Source organism: Mustela erminea, chromosome 21 (assembly GCF_009829155.1).
Source record: "Mustela erminea isolate mMusErm1 chromosome 21, mMusErm1.Pri, whole genome shotgun sequence".
In the NCBI taxonomy this organism is placed as follows: domain Eukaryota; kingdom Metazoa; phylum Chordata; class Mammalia; order Carnivora; family Mustelidae; genus Mustela; species Mustela erminea.
The window spans coordinates 2,957,171-2,976,079 of record NC_045634.1 but is presented as its reverse complement, the minus strand read 5'-3'; the positions used below and the strand labels follow the sequence as shown (position 1 = coordinate 2,976,079).

Sequence of the window (18,909 nt, the reverse complement as noted above, 5' to 3'; positions counted from 1 at the left end):
CATCACAAAATGTTACCTTTTATTAAAAATCTTTCTGGAGATAGAAGCCAGAGATTATCTGATCCTGATTGAACTGTACTACAAAATTGTTTCTTCAAATAAAATAGAACCTCATTATGGCTAGGCATTTACTTCTTTCTGTGTCATTGTGCTCAAGGAGGACTTGATCAAGTATCATCAATTCCATGTATCACTAAACTACAGAATACTTAGGATAGCTTGAAGAACGCTTTTTTAAAAAGCACTGAATTTTAGAATTTGTAGGAATGTTCTAAAGCTTGCAGTTTTTCCTAACTCCTTTAAAGGTACTCTCTCTCCTTTAAAATATGCATACCCATGCACCTGCAACCCAGTCACAGCATTGTCTTGTTTCTTTGGGCACTCTTTGAGTGTGCATTGCATCTTTTTTTAAACTAGAAGCCCGGGGCGCCTGGATGGCTCAGTGGGTTAGAGCCTCTGCCTTCGGCTCGGGTCATGATCCCAGCATCCTGGGATCAAGCCCCGCATCCGGCTCTCTGCTCTGCAGAGAGCCTGCTTCCTCCTCTCTCTGCCTGCCTCCCTGCCTGCTTGTGATTTCTCTCTCTGTCAAATAAACTAGAAGCCCAAGATCTGCAATATTAGAATGATGCTTTGTAAAAAGGAGGAACATAGTAAGTTTTTGTTGACCTTTTGAATTAAAATTCCAAAAAAACTGGTGAGGAAATTGAAATCCAGGGAAGCTGAATGATGTACAGACCAGGTAGTAACAAAGTTGTGCCTGAGCTCTTAACTAAGGAGACTCCTGAGTTCCAGTTCTAAGCTCCTCTATGGGACCATTTTCTTGACACAGCAGAGGAATGGGGAGGGAAGAAGTATTTATGTTTGTTATTAATGCACATACTTTATTTTCAGGGTCTTCTTTAAATGCTTCAGATCTGGGGCACCTGGGTGGCTTAGTTGGTTAAGCATCCGACTCTTGATCTTGGGATCCTGAGTTTGAACCCTGCATTGGGCTCCGCTCTGGGTGTGGAGCCCCTTTAAATAAAAATAAATAGGAACGCCTGGGTGGCTCAGTCTTTAAGCATCTGCCTTCAACTCAGGTCATGATTCCAGTCCAGGGTCCTGGAATCGGAGCCCTGCATTGGGCTCTCCGCTCAGCAGGAAGCTTGCTTCTCCCTGTCCTGCTCCCCTGCTTGTGTTCCCTCTCTTGCTGTGTCTCTCTGTCAAATAAATAAATAAATAATAAACATATTTGATCAGTGTTAACTAATAGAAATAGAGAACACATCGTATATATAATTTTACATTTTGTAATAGCTACTTTTTAAAAAAATTTTTTTTTCCTCAAAGATTTTATTTATTTGTCAGAGAGAGAGCACACTCAAGCGCTCGCACACGCACACGCACAAGCAGAGGGAGTGGCAGGCAAAGAAAGAAGCCGGTTCCTTGCTGAGCAAGGAGCCTGATGGTGGGACTGGATCCCAGAATGGTGGGACCATGACCTGAGCTGAAGGCAGACGCTTAACCAGCTGAGCCACCCAGGCATCCCATGTAAGAGCCACTTTTAAAAAAGTACAAAGAAACATGAAAATAATTTTAATCATGTATTTTATTTAACCCAAATTATCCAGAATGTCACTTAAATGTGTAATCAAGATACAGATTATTAATGAGGTCTTTTACATTTAGTTTTTCACAGAACATTTAAATCCAGTGTGTATCTTATTTACATTTACAGCATATTTCAATTTGGACTACCCACATTTCAGGTGCTCAAGAGTTATATGTGATGAGTGGCTGCTGTGTTGGACAACACGGAGTCACTGTCAGCATAAAGATAAAGGAGGATTTTAGGTTCTTAGTAATACTCAATTCTGAGGTTACAATAGTTTGTGATTGTGATCATTGTTTTTTTTTGTTTCATGTCTTAGTGATTTTTCTCTGCATAATTAGGAGTGCTTCAAGTTTGTAGCAAGTTGAATAGAGAAGTCTGATGGTCCACAAATTTTGTACCTTTGTGATGACACAGCAGAGGAATGGGGAGGGAAAAAATATTTATGTTTGTTATTAATGCACATATTTTATTTTCAGGGTCTTCTTTAAACGCTTCAGATCTGGGGCACCTGGGTGGCTTAGTTGGTTAAGCATCCGACTCTTGATCTTGGGATCCTGAGTTTGAACCCTGCATTGGGCTCCGCTTGTCCTTTTTTGGGGGGGGGGGTCTGTGGGATCAATCTTCTCTCTCTCTCTCTCTCTCTCTCTAACCATCTTGACCATTTTAAAGTGTATAGGCCAGGAATAATGCTCTCTCATTTTAAAATAACACTATTTAGTTGGGGGTGGGGTGGGGAGCTTGATTTTTAAAAAACAACCAGTAGGAAAACTAATAAAATAACCTAATAAAAAATGGGTAAAGATTTGAACACTTCACCAAAGAAGATAGACAGATAGTGAATAAGCACAAAAGATATTCAATATCATTGGTCATTGGGGAAGTGCAAATTAAAACTATGAGCTGCCACTTCACATCAATTCGTGTTTCTAAAATTAAAAAGACTGATCCTGTCAAGTGGTGGTGAGGTTGTAGAGCGAATAGAACTTTTGTACATTGCTGGTGAGGATGCAAAATGTTGGTACAACCCTTTAGAAAGCAGTTTGGCGGGATGCCTTGGAGGCTCAGTTAAGTCTGCCTTAGGCTCAGTTCACCACCCTGGGCTGCTGGGATCCAGTCTGGCAGAGTCCTGCCTGGGCTCCTTGCTCAACAGGAAGCGCGCTTCACCCTCTGCCTGCCAGTCCCCGGGCTTCTGCGCTTTCTCTGACAGATAAATAAAATCGTTAAAAGAAAGAACGAAAGAAAGAAAAGAAAGAAAGCAGTTTGGCAGGTAAACATATACCTGCTTTAGGCTCCCATCAGTACACTCCTAGGTATTTATTTACCCAAGAGAAATTAAACTGTTTGTCTGTGTAAAGACTTGTAGATGGCAGCTTTATTCGTAACAGTTCCAAACCGGAACAGTCCAGTTGTTGGTCAGTAGGTGAATGCGTAGGCGAATGTGGTGTACCTATACATTGGACTCCCGTTCAGCAGTAAAAAGGAATGAACTCGTGACCTGTGCAGCAACATGAAGGACTCTCACAGTAATTATGCTGAGTGAAATAAGCCAGACAGAAAAAAGTTAAAAAGTAAATAAAAGTCCAGAAAGTTGCTTCCAATTACATATGTGGAGCTCTCAGAGCAGCGCTCAGGTCAGGTAATGAAATGTTGTGGGTCTTAAAACTCCAGTAAGTCAAATTGTCCTTTCTTAGGCTGATTGACCATTTTAAAGTGTATAGGCCAGGAATAATGAACCAAATATCCTGTGACCTTTGTCTGTTTTTTTCTTTTCCAGCTCTGGAGACTTCATGTTGCTTTGGGGATCTTGGTACCAGGTTTCTTATTACCCGGTTCCAAGTTGGGTTAGTCCTTTGTAGGCAAGGGGAAAGTTATGTAAGGTCAGTGACTTAGTTAAGACAAAGACCCTAGAACTGACTGTATTACTGTCTTCTTTCTGGTGAGTTGAGTTATCCTTTAGCTTACTGTATCTTGACTTGGTCTTGAACCATTTATTTTATCTAGGATCGATGTCAGCTCTGTCTTTAGTCTTGGTTTTTTTAGCACTTCAGATTCACTTCAGCCTAGTAGCTCTGAGTGCTGCCCTGTTCCCTTGGAAACACTGTATACTTCCTCCGAAGCAAGGGCTTTCCATTCAAGCAAATTTCTTCTACTCCACTACTCTGATACACTTGACATTCAGTTCACTCAGCACTGTTACCTATTCAAAATGGTAAATAAGATTTTAAAGGTAGCAAAAAGATAAAGTGACCTCTCCCTTACACTCCTAGAGGCAGCAACTATAGCCATTTTTGTATCTTTCCAGAGATCTGTATCTTTGCAAATACATATAAACTGTATATATTTTCCTTTTCCTCCCTCTCAGTTGGTATTTACTGGGGGCATTGTTTGGCATCTAACTGGTAGATTGTTTATCAGTGCACAAGTAAATTCTTTTTTCATTTAATAGATGACTAGCATTCCATTGTATCTTCTGTTGATTGTGGCCGGTGATGTTTCCTTGGCTATTATAGACAGTGCTGCAGTCAGTAAATGTGCACACACATCATCTTATATATGCATCAGTACAGGGTTTCTCAGCCTCAGCACCCTTGTCATTTGGGGCCGAGTAATTCTTCGCTGCCAGAGGTGACCTACGTATTACAGGATGTTTAGCAATATCCTTGTCGTCTTTGTACTCATTGCCAGTAGCTCCCCGTCCCAAGTCCTGACAACTAAAAGGTCTGCAGACATTACCAAATGGTGGGGAGAGTGTTGAGGGAGAGGTTAGGGGGCAGATGGCCCCTGGTTGAAAACTACTGCTCTAATCTATGAGGTTTTTTGTTTCTTTGTTTTTTGTTTAGAGAGAGAGTATGCAAGCAGGACGGGGCCTAGAGAGAAGAAGAGAGAGAATCTTAAGCAGGCTCCACGCCCACAGTGGAGATCATGACCCTGAGATCATGACCTGAGCCAAAATCAGGAGTTGAATGGTCAGCTGACTAAGCCATCCAGGCACCCCTCTGATTTATCTTTTTTTAATCTAAGATACATTTTTAGAGGTAGAATTGCTGGAGCTGAGGTTGTGTGTATTAAAATTCTGATGGCCCGGGGGCCCAGGTGGCTCAGTCGTGAAGCAGCTGCCTTTGGCTTAGGTCATGGTTGTCCCAGGGTAAATCATAATGAGGGGAGCCTGGGTGGCTCATTTGGTTTGTTAAGTGTCCGTCTTTTAGTTTCTTTTCTTTTCTTTTTTTTTAAAGATTGTATTTATTTATTTGACAGAGAGAGGGAATACAAGCAGGGGGAGTGGGAGAAGGAGCAGGAGAAGGAGCCTGATGTGGGGCTTGATCCCAGGACCCTGGGATCATGACACAAGCCAAAGTCAGACACCCAACGACTGAGCCACCCAGCCGCCCCCACCTCTACCCCCAGCTCTTGGTATATGCTCGGGTAATGATCTCAGGGTTGTAAGATCTAGCCCTGCTCTGGGCTCTGCCCTGAGCATGGAGTCTGCTTGAGATTCTCTCCCTTTTCCTCTCCCTCCCCCTCTGCTCCCTCTCTTGCGTGTGCATGCACAGATTCTGTCTCAAATAACATTTTTAAAAAATCATAAGTGGGAGGGCCTCGGTGGCTCTGTGGGTTAAGCCTCTGCCTTTGGCTCAGGTCATGATCTCAGGGTCTTGGGATTGAGCCCCACATCGGGCTCTCTGCTCAGCGGGGAGCCTGCTTCCCTCTCTCTGCCTGCCTCTCTGCCTGCTTGTGATCTCTCTGTCAAATAAATAAATAAAATCTTTAAATAAAATCATAAGAGAAAATACATTTATGGCACTATATTTTTCCAAAAAATCCATATGTAAGTGGACCTGCACAATTCAGACCTGTATTGCTGTTCAAGGGTCAGCTGTATTTGGTTCTGTAGTTTGAATCAGAAATGTCCTTGTCTTGTGATTGGGTCAGAATTGGTTTAAATGAGCTGATATAAATGAAGTTCCCTCTGTTATTTTCTCTTCCAGGATCCTGTTTTTCTTGCTAACAATCATCAAAGTGTGAAATTTTGTGTATGCTTATTTGCTTAACACCTGTTTCTAGGCATATTTGCTCACCTCTAAATACCACCTGACCTAATGTGTGGCATATATTATGTGCCCAGTGAATATATGTTGAATGAATGAACTTGTCACTCTGAGAACTGAGGAACACTAGAAATTGGGTCATTGGGGGCCTAAAGTCTAAAGGCCCCATTTGCCATTCAGTGGGCTGAAGAGTTTAGCTAGTGGTGGGTTGTGTCTTCTGAGAGGCTCATAACTACTTGGTTCTTGGGTTTTTCTCTGGACCCTTTGGGCTGTTAGGGGTACTTTGGTGCAAATAACTCTGTGTGCGTTTGGCTGAAAGCTGTGGAAATTAAGAGAAATGAGCAAATACTACCTCATGGTTATGGAGTCATATTTATTTGAAGCAAAGGGATAGCCTTTCCTAAGTGAGATTATTCTCCTAAGTGAAATTATCCAGATAATTTATCCACAATTATCTGGAAATTGTGGTGTGGTAGAGCTCTGCCATGACTAATTTTCTGATATTATTTCCAGATATCAAAGTTTGTTTGTTAAGGGGGCCTAAGACAGCAGTCTTCTGGTTTCAGTGGCTGCTCTGCTAATCCAGCAAGATGTTGGGAACTCTGTTTGATAACTGCAGTTTGCTTGCTTTTTCTCTTTACTTCTAAGAATTTATGTGAGGATTGTTCAGCGTTGGCCAGATAACTTGTTTGGCTAAGTGACTATTCTCTTTGTTCTGGAGTCTGGCGCTCAAAAACATGAGCTCAAGGGGTGGGGCAGGACGATAGAGGGGAGTGCCCCTGGGTCAGGGGAAAGAGTGGCTGGGTCATGGGTTGGCAAACTCTAGGGTCAGATAGGAAGTATTTTAGGCTTTGCTGGCCGTGGTCTCTGTCACAAATTATTCTTTGTTTTTTTACAATTCTTTAAAGATACAAAAACCATTCCTAGCTTGCGAGTCTTAGAAAAACAGGCCAAAGCCAGATTTGGCCCACAGGCCCTGGTTCTCCAACCCTTGAACTAAGTAAAGAAATTAGTTTATTGCTAAATGTGTTTAATGTTTGGGGACATGAACCCAGAATAACCTTGGGAATTGTCAGTTGATTGTGATTCAAAGAAAAGAGATCTAAACTCTTGGATGGGAAGTCACAGTGACCCTAGTGTCTGTCACCTTGTGTCCATGAAACTCAGGGTAACCATGGCCAGTGGGACGGAGGGATTTTGCTGCTGCTTTCCCAGGGGAATGCTGGACAAGGGAGACAGGGACCGAAGAGGGGAAGAGATGGGGCTCTACAATTAGGCAGGAATTAGGTTTAAAGAATACAGTGACTCAGCAAATTAATCAGGAATATTTCTAATTTCCTCAATCTCTGCTGGGTTGTTGTTAGAAATCTGGCATGTGGAGTCAGTTTGGCCAGTTTATATAAAAGAGCAGGTTTGTACCTGGGATTCCGAGAACACCAAATTCTGATACATGAATCCAGTTTGGCCTTGTGGTTTTTCCCTGACCACAGAAAGTTCTGTAGACCAGGCCTGGCACAAAGGAAGTGTTAATTTATTCCAGGGTAGTTTGAGAGCTAGGAGGGCATACTGGTTAAAGAGCAGGGACTGAGAGACAGAGCCCCTGCTCCAGATTCCTGCTCTGCTACTTAGTAGCTGTGTCATTCTGGGTAACATACTTAATCCTCTAAGCCTCGGTTTTGCCCTGTGTCAGATAGCAGTGGTAGTAAAACTCCACCATAGGGTTGTGAGACTTAGGTGAGGTCAGATATGGAAAATGTTTGCCATGTGAGCTCAGGCTCTGTGGTGTTGTTAGCATGCGGTAAAAGTTAGCAGTGGTGGTGACCGTGTGAATGTGGAAGAACTGGAGGATCCAAAACAGGAACTACTGTTTGTGACTCAGTGCCACGAAATACCTTGTCCGTTGGATTTAATCATGAAATGTGTGGGAGCAGTACTGAGTTAGGAGTCTGAAGAACTAGATCTGTCTCGCTCTGTCTTCATTTCCTAATTGATAAAATGGAAGTAATACCGTTGTCAGGTTATAAAAGAACCTATGAAAGGGCTCTAAGAGTTCTAAAAAATCACTGGACAAAATTTAAGGTAAAGGTAGTAACCTACTTATTTGTTCAATTTCTTGACCTTCTGAATGTGTAGGAACTGAGCCAGAAGATGATTGGTGTGAATCTGCAGTGTTTGCCAGAGATTTGAAAGGACTTTCCCAAGTGCAGGACTTGCATTGGCAACTTGTGGTTAGGGATAAGTAATATAAAATTGAAATGCTTTTGTAAGATATTTAAAATAGTGGAGTTCATGAGTGGCTGTATTAAGTGGAAAAAGCCAATCTGAAAATTCGACTCCAATTATAAGACGTTCGGGAAAAGGCAAAACTACCCAGACAGTAAAAGAGCAGTGATGGCCAGGGTAGGGCCTCAGGAAAGGGGGGAATGAATAATCAGAGTCCAGGGGATTTTTAGGGCAATGAAAATACTAAATGATACTATCCTGGTAGATACATGTCATTTTACTTTTGTCCAGACTTCTAAAATGTGCAGCACCAAGGGTGAGCCCTGATATAAGCTGAGGACTTTGGGTGACTCTGATGTGTCAGTGTAGGTTTGTCAACACTTGTAACAAATGTACCCTTCTGGTGCAGCTCTTGATAATGGGGTGACTATACATATGTTAGTCATGTTAGGGATGGGGGTATGTGGGAAATCTATCTTCCATTTAGTTTTGCTGTGAAACCCAAACTGTTCTAAGGAAAATAGTCTTTAAAACAAAAAAGAGTGACCAGTGTGGGAGATAGACAGCTGGAGTTTAATCAACATGTAGAAAGTGTGATAACATCTTATAAAATTATAACTGTGTTTCCTTTTCCCCTGCAATTCCATTTCTAGACTTTATCCTGAACATATATTTATATTTCCATGTGCATTTTGTATGCTAAATCACGTATGCACAGGGTTGTTTATTACATTACTTAAATAACAAAAAAGTGGAAACATTGGTGTTCAACCTCAGGAAATCAGTTAACTGACTTATGGTACAGTCTTTCTGCCTTACTTCTTCTCTCTTTTTTTTTTTTTTTAAATTAATTTATTTGTTAGAGAGTAGAGTGCAGGCATGCATGCAAATGGGGAGGGTCAGAGGGAGAGAGACTCTTAAGCAGAATCCCTGCTAAGTATAGACCCTGTTGCAATGTTCAGTCCCATGACCCTAAGATCACAACCGGAGCCGAAACCAGGGTTGGTCACTTAACCAACTGAGCCACTCACGTGCCCCTCTGGTACATATAGTCTTAAAGTTGAGAACTGTGCACCTGGAGAGAGTGAGGGAGCCCTGCATGTGCTGATGGAGTATTCGTCCAAGACACGGTAAGCTGAAGACACAAACTGAAACACAAGTTGAAGAACAGTGTGCAGAATATGGCATCATTATTGTTGTCAGGGTGAGGGGTAAGCAGAAAAGCAAGTTATGATTTCCTCCTCAGCACAGAGTACCTTGGGAAAAATATGAAGCTGGTAACATGGTTGCGTCTGCAGACAAGGACTCTGGGGAGCTGAGGACAAGTAGGAGGGCGGTCTCCTTCTGTAGTATAAATGAAACGTGGTATATATCCATACATGGTGTATCTTTTGTCCAGACTTCTAAAATGTGGCATATATCCATATATTTTCTCTTCAGAAAGTTGGCCACAGATTATTTGTTGGAATTAAAGCCATATGAAACATCTCCATTTGCTTTCTGCATTTGCGTCTGCCACCTGTTGCTGTGCCTGCTCCCTTTGACCTTGATGACTCGAGAAGCTGGCACTGACTCTAGGCTTACTCTACAACAGGCCCCCCCACCTCCAAAGCATATTGATGTTTCTCCTCTTGATTTGTGTGACTGATGGTGTTTCTGTTTCCACCCACAGCTTTGGCAGCATGTAAGCAACTTCTTGCCAAGAACCCAGGTCACTGCTGAGAAGGGGGCCTTAGGGAGAAGAATATCCAGAGGAAACCAATGCCAGACACGTCTGGAGTTACACTCAACGCAGGCAGCATGAGACATTCTGTGCCAGCATCTGTGTCCTGCTGGCAAAGACTGTAGCTCTCCAAGTTGGAGGGTCCTGGAAGCAGCACGCACCAGGAGCCTCTCGAGAGGAAGAATGGGGCCAGATGTGAACTCTCTACAATGAACACAGTTTTCAGCTTATGAAGGAGTTTTAAGTAAAACAATTATTTAATTTCCACATATTCAAGTTCGGTAGCCTTCTGTGTGAAGAGCCAGCAGTCACCCATCCCCCCGCCCCCACAAAAGTTATCAGGATTATTCTGGCACCAAGTTGAACTCTTCTTGGTACTTCTGGCAATGACAGATCTTCAGAACAGATTTATCTGTTAAATGCTCTTGAGCAGGAAAGAAAAAGTAAAACTTCTGGAAGGAGCGGGAAGTAGCAGAGCGGATCCCTCCCTCACTACGCACTTTCACACAAACTCTGCCTGGACTCGGATGCTTGCACTGAAGATTGGTCCTGCCTCACTCACTTCCAAAGTCCATCAATTCTGGGGAGAGCTGGCATTTTCGGGCTGCCTCCTGTGGCCTTTTTTACTGTCCTTCTGCCTGTAGGCAGTCAAATAATGTGACTTGGAACGGGGTTTGCTATCCTATGGGGACTTGCTTTCTTTCCCAGGCTGGTGCTGTCTGACGGGACCATCGGAAGACGGTGGTTTGTTCTCGGGGGAGGGCACTGGCCTTGCCTGGATCCTCCACCATGTTCCTGTTGCTGCCTTTTGATAGCCTGATTGTCAACCTTCTGGGCATCTCCCTGACTGTCCTCTTCACCCTCCTCCTTGTTTTCATCATAGTCCCTGCCATTTTTGGAGTCTCCTTTGGCATCCGAAAGCTCTACATGAAAACTTTGTTAAAAATCTTTGCGGTAAGTTTTACTATTTACAAATGGTTGCTTCACGGAGGAGGGGAGAAATGCTGTTATTAGTACAGAGTTTTTCTTTCTTTTTTTTTTTTTTTCTTTAAGGTTATTTATTTATTTTTTTTAAGATTTTATTTATTTAATTGAGAGAGAGCATGAACGAGGAGAAGGTCAGAGAGAGAAGCAGACTCCCCGTGGAGCTGGGAGTCCGATGCGGGACTCGATCCCGGGACTCCAGGATCATGACCTGAGCGGAAGGCAGTCGTCCAACCAACTGAGCCACCCAGGCGTCCCTTTCTTTAAGGTTATTTATTTATCTTTTTGATGGAGAGAAAGAGGCACAAGTAGGCAGAGCAGCAGGCAGAGGGAGAGGGAGAAGCAGACTCACCGCTGAGCAGGGATACCCCCCACCCTCCGCAATGTGGGGCTCAATCCCAGGACTCTGGGATCATGACCTGAGCCAGAGTAGATGTTTAATGGACTGAGCCACCCAGGTGCCCCAGTAAAGTTTTTTTCTTATTTGAAAGATTATCTCTTTATTGCATACAGAGAAATTTGGGAGAGTGGAAAGTAGCATTTTTAGTAAAAACTTCCCTAAATGTATACCTGTGAAAGCATTTAACAGACCTTTTCTTTCCAAGGTAAGGTACTTGTATGTATGCTTGATTCTTCCAAGCAAAGGAACCTATTCCATAACTCCATACCTTCAAAGAGAGGGGCTTAGCATTTAAGAAAAAATCATTGCCAGACTCTGCCTTATCTTATGTAGCAAATAATGAAACATAGAGCTGCTGCTCACATATTCCCTCACTAATAGGTTTGGGAGAGACTTTTTTCTCTTTTTAGACTTAAATATTTTAAATAGGTTCTTGCATTTCAGATGAAAGATAACGGGGCAGGGCATTTGATGAATTGTTTGATTTTCTTAAAGATACAGGAGAAGGACAATTAACTTCTTAACATATGTCAGAAGTAGCTAATGATACCCTGAACAAAACAGTCCACAGTGTAAAGGAACTATTTCTGGAAGTTGATCTTTGCCACAGGACTTTTAATATCTATCCAGAAAGTTGGTACTTTATTAGCAGTATCTGTTTTCAGTTGTCACCAAATCCTGAGGTATTCTTTTTCATAGCTGAGACCATATATAATTTGAGAAAACAAAAAATTTAAGAAGTTATTTGTTCACATAGTATCTTATGGTTCAGAATAAATTCATTCATTTTCCTTTGGTTCCTTATAATTCTTCAGTGGACAGGGTATCTACATTTTGTCAGTGAGAAAACAGAGACTGAATGATTGAGTTCTAGAAATGTTACTTTATAGTGGTAACTGTTTTTTATTGGGTATTATTGAATATTGGGTTTTGGTATTTAATACTCCTGTAAGAGTGTTTTTGTCACATGTAAGAGTGGCATTTATTACATTCACAGTGTTGTACAGCCATCACCTCTGCTGAGTTCCCCGACACCTTCATCTCTGCAGGGGAAACCCCACACCCATGAAGCAGCTGTCCTCCATTGTCCCATGCTCCAGCCACCATGAGTTTATGTTCCAGCTCTGGATTTGCCTTTGCTGGACAGTCCGTATTCGTGGAGTTCTAGCAGATGTGCTCTCTTGTGGTTGCCCTCTCTTGTGGTTGCCTTCTTCCAGTTAACGTCTTTTTGAGATTTATCCACATTATAATGTATTCCAGTACTTCTGTTTTTTTAATGGCTGAATAATATTCCACTGTGTTTCTGTACCATGGTTTGTTTATCCATTCCTGCACCAGGGGAGGTGGCTTGGCCTGTTTGTACCTTCTGGCTATTGTCAGTAGTGCTGCTAGAGTGTACGTGTTTGTGTCTGAGTACTGTTGTCGATTGTTTGATTTTTGAGCCCTGCAGATGGTCTCTGAGGTTATCTAGTTACTTGCTTCTTGGAGAGTAGTATGGATACAGCTTGAGTTTCACCTAAGAGCAGGTTAGAAATGGAAGTCTCGGGCCCACTCCATACCTGCTAAATTAGAGTCTGCATTTCCGCAAGATCCAGGTGATGGATGTGCACGCTGAAGTTTGAGAAGTGGCAACCTAGTCGGTCTTTGGACCCGCTACTTTGCTTACGTGTAGTATTTATTTTAATTAATCAGGAAATGTGATTTTCTTATATTTCAGTCCAAGAAAATCTTCATTAGAGCCCAGGATTCCTGTGGGCCATATAACTTAATACTCGTTAATACAGTGGCCCTTTTCCACTGTGAAAAACCAGTAGAGGGGCAGTAGAACAGCTGGTAAACTTTTCAGGAGACAACACTGAGTGATGGCTAGCTTTCATTCAAGTTTAGAAGCAAGTGGCTAACTCACAGATCTATGGAAATCTTTATTTTTAAAACATAGAAATCATAGCATTAGCCTTTAGTTATTCCGCAGTAGCTAAAATTTTCTAACTTGCATCACTTTGGGCCACAGAAGGCCTAGCATCCATGTATATTCTCTCTTCCGTTTTGAATATATCTCCTCAAGTTAATATTTTAAAGTTTAGTCAACTAAAATCCTTCTAATTATGACTGTATTTCTAAATGTATATTTTTGTAACATTTAATATGGATTATAATTACATAGCTGAAATTCATTAAATATATATGGTTGGGTTGATCCTTGGGATGGGTAATCTTGGGCCATCAGAGAATTTTCTTTGCTGATCACGCCTCGAAAATTGCTAGTTTAAGGCACAGTGATTTAGAAGTGATTTGGGTATATGTGTGTATATTTATGTATGTACCCATTTTTGACCTCAAGATTTAGGATTTCAAGAACTGGATTTGTACTTCTATTTCCTAGAGATGTGTCTATCAGGCACTGAAAGGATTCTGGGTACTCTGGGTACTGTCCTGTTGAGCCGCATGGATAATTACAACTTGGCGTATAAGCTAGAGTCGGGGGTGGGCTAGAAAGGACTGATACCATTCCAGCAAGGTTGTAGGTGGCTCTGCAGGAATGTCTGGTCTTTTCTGACTCTGTTACTGTTCTGAGTTGACCTTAATGGACAGTTAAGAACTGAATGCTATCAGGATTAGTATTAGACTCAAGTTGGATTTGGCCCAACTGGTTTTATTTTATTTTTTAAAGTTTTTTTGGAAAGATTTTATTTATTTATTAGAGACAGCAAGAGAGGGAATACAAGCTGGGGGAGTGGGAGAGGGAGAAGCAGGCTTCCTGCAGAGCAGGGAGCCTCATGTGGGGCTCATTCCCAGAACCCTGGGATTATGACATGAGCCGAAGGCAGCCGCTTAAGAACTGAGCCACCCAGGTGCCCCTTATTTTAATTTTTTTTAGAAGATTTTATTTATCTGTCAGAAAGAGCACAAGCAGGAAGAGTGTCAGGCAGGGGGAGAAGCAGGTACCTCCCTGCTGAGCAAGGAGCCCAGTCAACTCAGTCCCAGGAGCCTGGTATTATGACCTGAGCTGAAAGCAGATGCTCAACTAACTGAGCCACCCAGGAGCCCCAATTGTGGGTGTTTTGTCCTGTTTTGTTTTGTTTTAAATTCTAGCAATATTAATTCCATTTCTTCTAATATCCTTTAAATTATTATTGTCAAGCATTTTACTTCTACATATGTGGGTGTTTTTTAATAGACTTATTTTACCTTTTTTAGCCTCTTTATCCTTCCTAAATCAGACTGCTGTGTATAATTTTGGAGCTGGAGGAAAGCTCAGAGAGCACCGTAATTCTGTGGGACTGTCCACCACTACATATGAACTACCTGGGGAAGCATTTTAAAAGTACTTATTTGGGAGCAGTAGAATCTCCCCAGATATCCCAACTTAATTGGTCTAGATGGGTATATTTTCAAAACTCCCCAAGTGATTCTGAGGTCTGCCATCAAAAGGTGGAGTCTGATTGACTTCCTCTTGGATAGGGGGTCCTGCTTTATGACTTAATTCTAACAAACAGAACGTAATGGACATGAATTTTACTGTGTAATAGGTGAGATTAGGTTAGAAATGGCAGTATAACTTCTGCTTGTTGGGGTGCTTGCCCCTGGCACCCAGCGGCTGTGTTGTGAGGAAGCCCAGGCCACATGTTCCGTATTCCAACTCAGAGCCCCAGGAATGCCCTGACAGCCAACATCGAGTGCTACATGCAGGAGCGAGCAGTCCGCAAAGGACCCCAGTCCTTAGTCTTCTAGCCACCTAGCTGATGGCAAACCTCATGCAGTTTGCAGCTTCATGAACAAAATAAGTGGTGGTGGTGTTTTAGGCCTCTGAGCTAGGGGGTAGTTTGTTATGTAGCAATAGATAACCAGACAAGTAATATAATGTTAAAGAATTTTAAACATTCATTCATGTTTACATAGCTCCTAATACCTTAACATTTTTGTACATGTATTACCTTTCAGTATTTGACAACTGCATTCATATTTAATGGTTATGTTAATAGTGTATATATCTAATTTTGTATTTGTATTTTCTTTGGGGATTTTATTGGCCATTTTTAATAAGTAATCTTCATAATGCATATCCTGTTGGTCCATGCAGTACCTGGACTTGTGCTTTTGGCAGAACTAAGCAAGCCCTGGCTTAACAGCTGGTTTCCCATAATCAGCGCATCCTTGTATAAAAATGAATCCCGGTATCCCTGCCAAGGGGAGAAGGTAGGTGGGTGTCTTCTCGGTTCGCTTTCCTGGAAGACTTCATCAACTGAGTGTAGGTCCTGTCTGGTGCTGAGTTGCAGAAGGTTTTTGTGCGCAGAGAGCAGCAGTGTTCTTTACAAGTGTTGTTTTCTTAATGTTGGTGCTTCAGATTTACCCTCAATATAGTAATGATGGTATTACTGGGGTACAAGTCCTGGAAGTGGCTTTCCATTGAGTTGAGAATGGTTTGAAGAAAGAGAAAGTAGGAAGCCTGGAAACAGAGAGGTGGAAAGAAATGACCTGGGTGATTTTGCCTCATGTGCAAGGGCTTGATGGGGTCAGGTCAGAGACCATTGTAAACATTACAGCAATTGTAAACATGAGACTCTAGAGTGGAAGTGGCCGATGGAGAGTCCTAGAAAGCCAGTGGTGGTTGTGAGGAAACTGAAGAGGGCTGTACAGTGGGAGTGTGTAGTGGGATGGGCATGAGTTTTTGAGTTAGTGGTCCTTAGCTTGAAATCCAGGGCTCTTTGATGAGCTCTGAAACTTGACCTAAGTCGTTAGACTTTCCCGTGTGCTGCTTCATCTGCAGAGTAGAAGCCATATGCTTCTAGTGAAAGCAGTCCTGTCAATCAGGCATGTCCTCCCGACCCTAGTGAAAAGGGGTGACTTTGACATAACCCTGATGAGCTGAGCGGATGAACTGAAGAAGGTGAGAGTATGACTCTGGCAGGGAAGGTGGTGGGAAGTAGTTGTAGGTTGTATCCTTTCCGCTCTTAGCTTTTCACATGGAGACCTTGATGGAGAGAAACCCTGGGAGTTAAAGTAGAGAGTAGCGACTGCCTACTAAGTGCAAGACCGTCTATCAGATTGCTGGAGTGAGAACACAGGTTGCTTCTGGCTCCTTTTCCTCAGGTTTTACAGTCTTGTAAGAAAGACAAGTATACGCATATATAACTAATTCACAATTGGTTGCTAATTCATATACACTGGGAAGGACGAACGCCACAGGAATTGGGTAGGTAACATTTCATAGCAGAGTTGGCATTTGAACTGGAATCTTAAAAAGGAAAAGCCATTCCAGAAGTGCAGATAAGAAAGTACAGTCTTACTTAGAGACTGTACTTCAGAGACTTACTTTAATTAGGGACTTACTTAATTAGAGGCTTAGAGACTGTACATAGCTTAGTGGAGCAAAAACATTGGGTACACAGAAGGGAGAGGTCAATTATAACGCAAATGTTTCTCTAGGCATTGAAAAGCCATTGAAACTTTTTGAGCAAGGAAGTGACATGATCAGACTGGCAGCATGTGTTGGGTGGCTTGAAGGGAGGAAAGAGCCATTGAATTGCCATGGCATTAATACAGGCAAGAGAATAAGCTAGGGGGCGAATGTGACGCCATCACCCAGGAGGCAGCTGGGAAAGAGTGCCCTTTCAGGGCAGGATCGATAGGACTTGGTGACAGATGGGAAACTCGAAAGCTTGGATGACTAGAGGGATAGTGATCCCACTGCCACAGGAGGTGGGCCAGAGGGAGGGGAGCACTATCGGGGTTGGGAGGAGGTATGCTGTTTTTAATTTGCAGCATGCTCGTGAGGGCTGGTTGGAGTTGCATGGGGAGATGCCCAGCAGGCGATCGGGAATGTACGGTTGGCACTTCAGTGAAGTTAAGATTTGCACATTTGCTAGTAGCTACTTAGAGGTTACAGCTGAAGCAGGGAGAGAAGAGAGAGTTGCTAAAAGAGGTGGTGTTTGCAGGGGACTAGACGTGCTGGATGATGGGAGCCTGAATTTTCTAAGGGTCTTGTTCTTTGGGATGTATATGGTTAGTTCATGGGACAGTGTGGCGGGGCTGACTGAAAAGGAGGTGGATTCTGCTGAGATTAGGTTGCGAAGTCTATGACTTCTGGTTAATTCCTAAATTGTAGTGTTCAATAGAATGAATAACTAGCAAAAGTACACCATTGCACCCTCTGCCTTTCTGGGAGCTGGGCCTACCTTTCACCTGCCAAGGTCTGCCTTGGCTTTGATGTTACCTAACAGTGCAGCAGTGTTAATGCCCTTAAATGGTCTCTTCTCTGTCTGGGAGAGGCTGCGACTGGAGTAATGTAGTAATCTGATGCTCAGTAGCTCGGTAAATGGCATCTCACGTCAGGGGGAGGAGAGGAGGTTTATGGGAATGAGCTCTGAATCTAGGCTTCTCAGTTTTGTTCTGCATGTCTGAACGCTCTAGCTCTGCAAGGGACCACTCAGGGAAGCCGGCTGTGGAGTTAACCAGATGCTGCTCATGGGCGGCCCCCTTTTCTTCGGTCTTCTGCATCGGGCCGCAGCTTGCCCGTTCACCCATCAGCCTCTCCTCCTGAACAGGCTCTTCCCAGCTAACAGCCAGGTCCCTCCAGCCTTGTGACTAGGCACTTCTCTCCTAAACACAGAAGCATTTTGTAACATCCCTGAAGTGTGGAAAAGGGAGGGTAAGGCGATGTTGATGACAGCTCTGTGATAGAGCTAGGAGATGGAGGGGCTCATTTAACCCACCTTTCCAGTTCAAACACCACAGCCATCTTGAGTTTTGCAGAGTGAAGCAGTCCTCACCGACTTCAATTCTAGTGCTCAGAGGCTGGACGTCATATATGGCAGCCTCCTCTGAGTTTCAGAATTGTCAGTATGGAACCAGGTTTTTCTGGTTCTGACTGTGGTTGCAGACTTGGCCAGAATGGAAACCCGCAAACTCCAGCTGAGAGGCCTGTGTCTGTATGCAGCCTTGCTAGATCCTCTTGTCTCCCTGGTCACCAGTTCACCTCTTCCCTAGATGGAATTCCCAGGTGGAGTCTACCTTCCTCCATTGTAGGAGTTTTGTTTACATTTTCTTCTAGAAGAGATCATCCATGCGTGGAGCCAGAAAACATCAGCGCTAAATATCCGAAGTATAGAAAATGGGCTGTGGGTTTTCTTGCCTTAGACCCCTTCTGAGCGAGTGACTCTAAGCTGTGTTTTTTCTAGACAGTGGTGTCTGAAGAAATTTCCAGATGAGGTCAGATCACTGATGAAAAACTCACATCCTGCTTTTGGCTCTGCCAGACCACCCAGAGCCGTCTGCTGGTACTTGAGGCTCTGCCAGCAGAGTATACACCAAATGCTTCGGGCTCTGTGGGTTTTGCTGCGTCACGGGATGACAGGGTTCTCTCTCACCTTGCATAACTGTGGAAACAAGTTTGAAAAGATGCCTTTTAAAATATCTGTTCTGTTTCTTCGACTTGCCATGGACTTCACTCTCTGTACTGTGATAACATACTTCAGTTAGGGATAAACGAGCGTGTTTTCACCTGAACTTACGGGGGTAGTGGGTGAGATCCTGGCTCGCTTACTACAGGTAGACACATGGTAAGGAAGGGAGGCTTCTTTTCTAGATGTCTTGTAGAGGCCATCATTATTTCAGTCACAGTGAGGACAGTTAGGGCGTTTTGCAGTTTCCCAAGTTCTGTCACATATATGTCTCATTTGATCTTAAGCGACCCCATGAAGCAGGAGGTTGACATACTATCAGTCCTATTTTATAGATAGAAAAGATGAGTTGGGATGAGTTGCTTAAGGGACTTAGCATTAGTGTCCAATTAGATTTTTTTTTTTTTTTTAAATCTCCAAATGGTGTTTTTGTGTATTTTTGTTTAACACTAAGCCCTTCTGTATCAGGTTTGGTGGGGGGGGGGGGTCATTCTATTACAAGGCTGCTCAGAGCTGGATGGACAGTCTAGACATATATA

The 18,909-nt window shown here is 42.9% G+C and overlaps 1 protein-coding gene across 2 annotated transcripts in view; it reads left to right on the top strand.

The window, feature by feature from the left end:
- The window catches only part of GPAT4 (glycerol-3-phosphate acyltransferase 4), a 36,754-nt gene that overhangs the window by 2,811 nt on the left and 15,034 nt on the right, over positions 1-18,909 (top strand). The window contains exon 2 of one of the 2 annotated variants that reach the window (XM_032328884.1): positions 9,536-10,540. The exons of the other annotated variant lie outside the window; for it this stretch is intronic. Within the exon in view, the coding sequence (XP_032184775.1) occupies positions 10,376-10,540 (165 nt within the window). The 5' untranslated portion in view covers positions 9,536-10,375. The remainder of the gene's footprint in view (positions 1-9,535; positions 10,541-18,909) is intronic. 2 annotated transcript variants of the gene reach the window in all.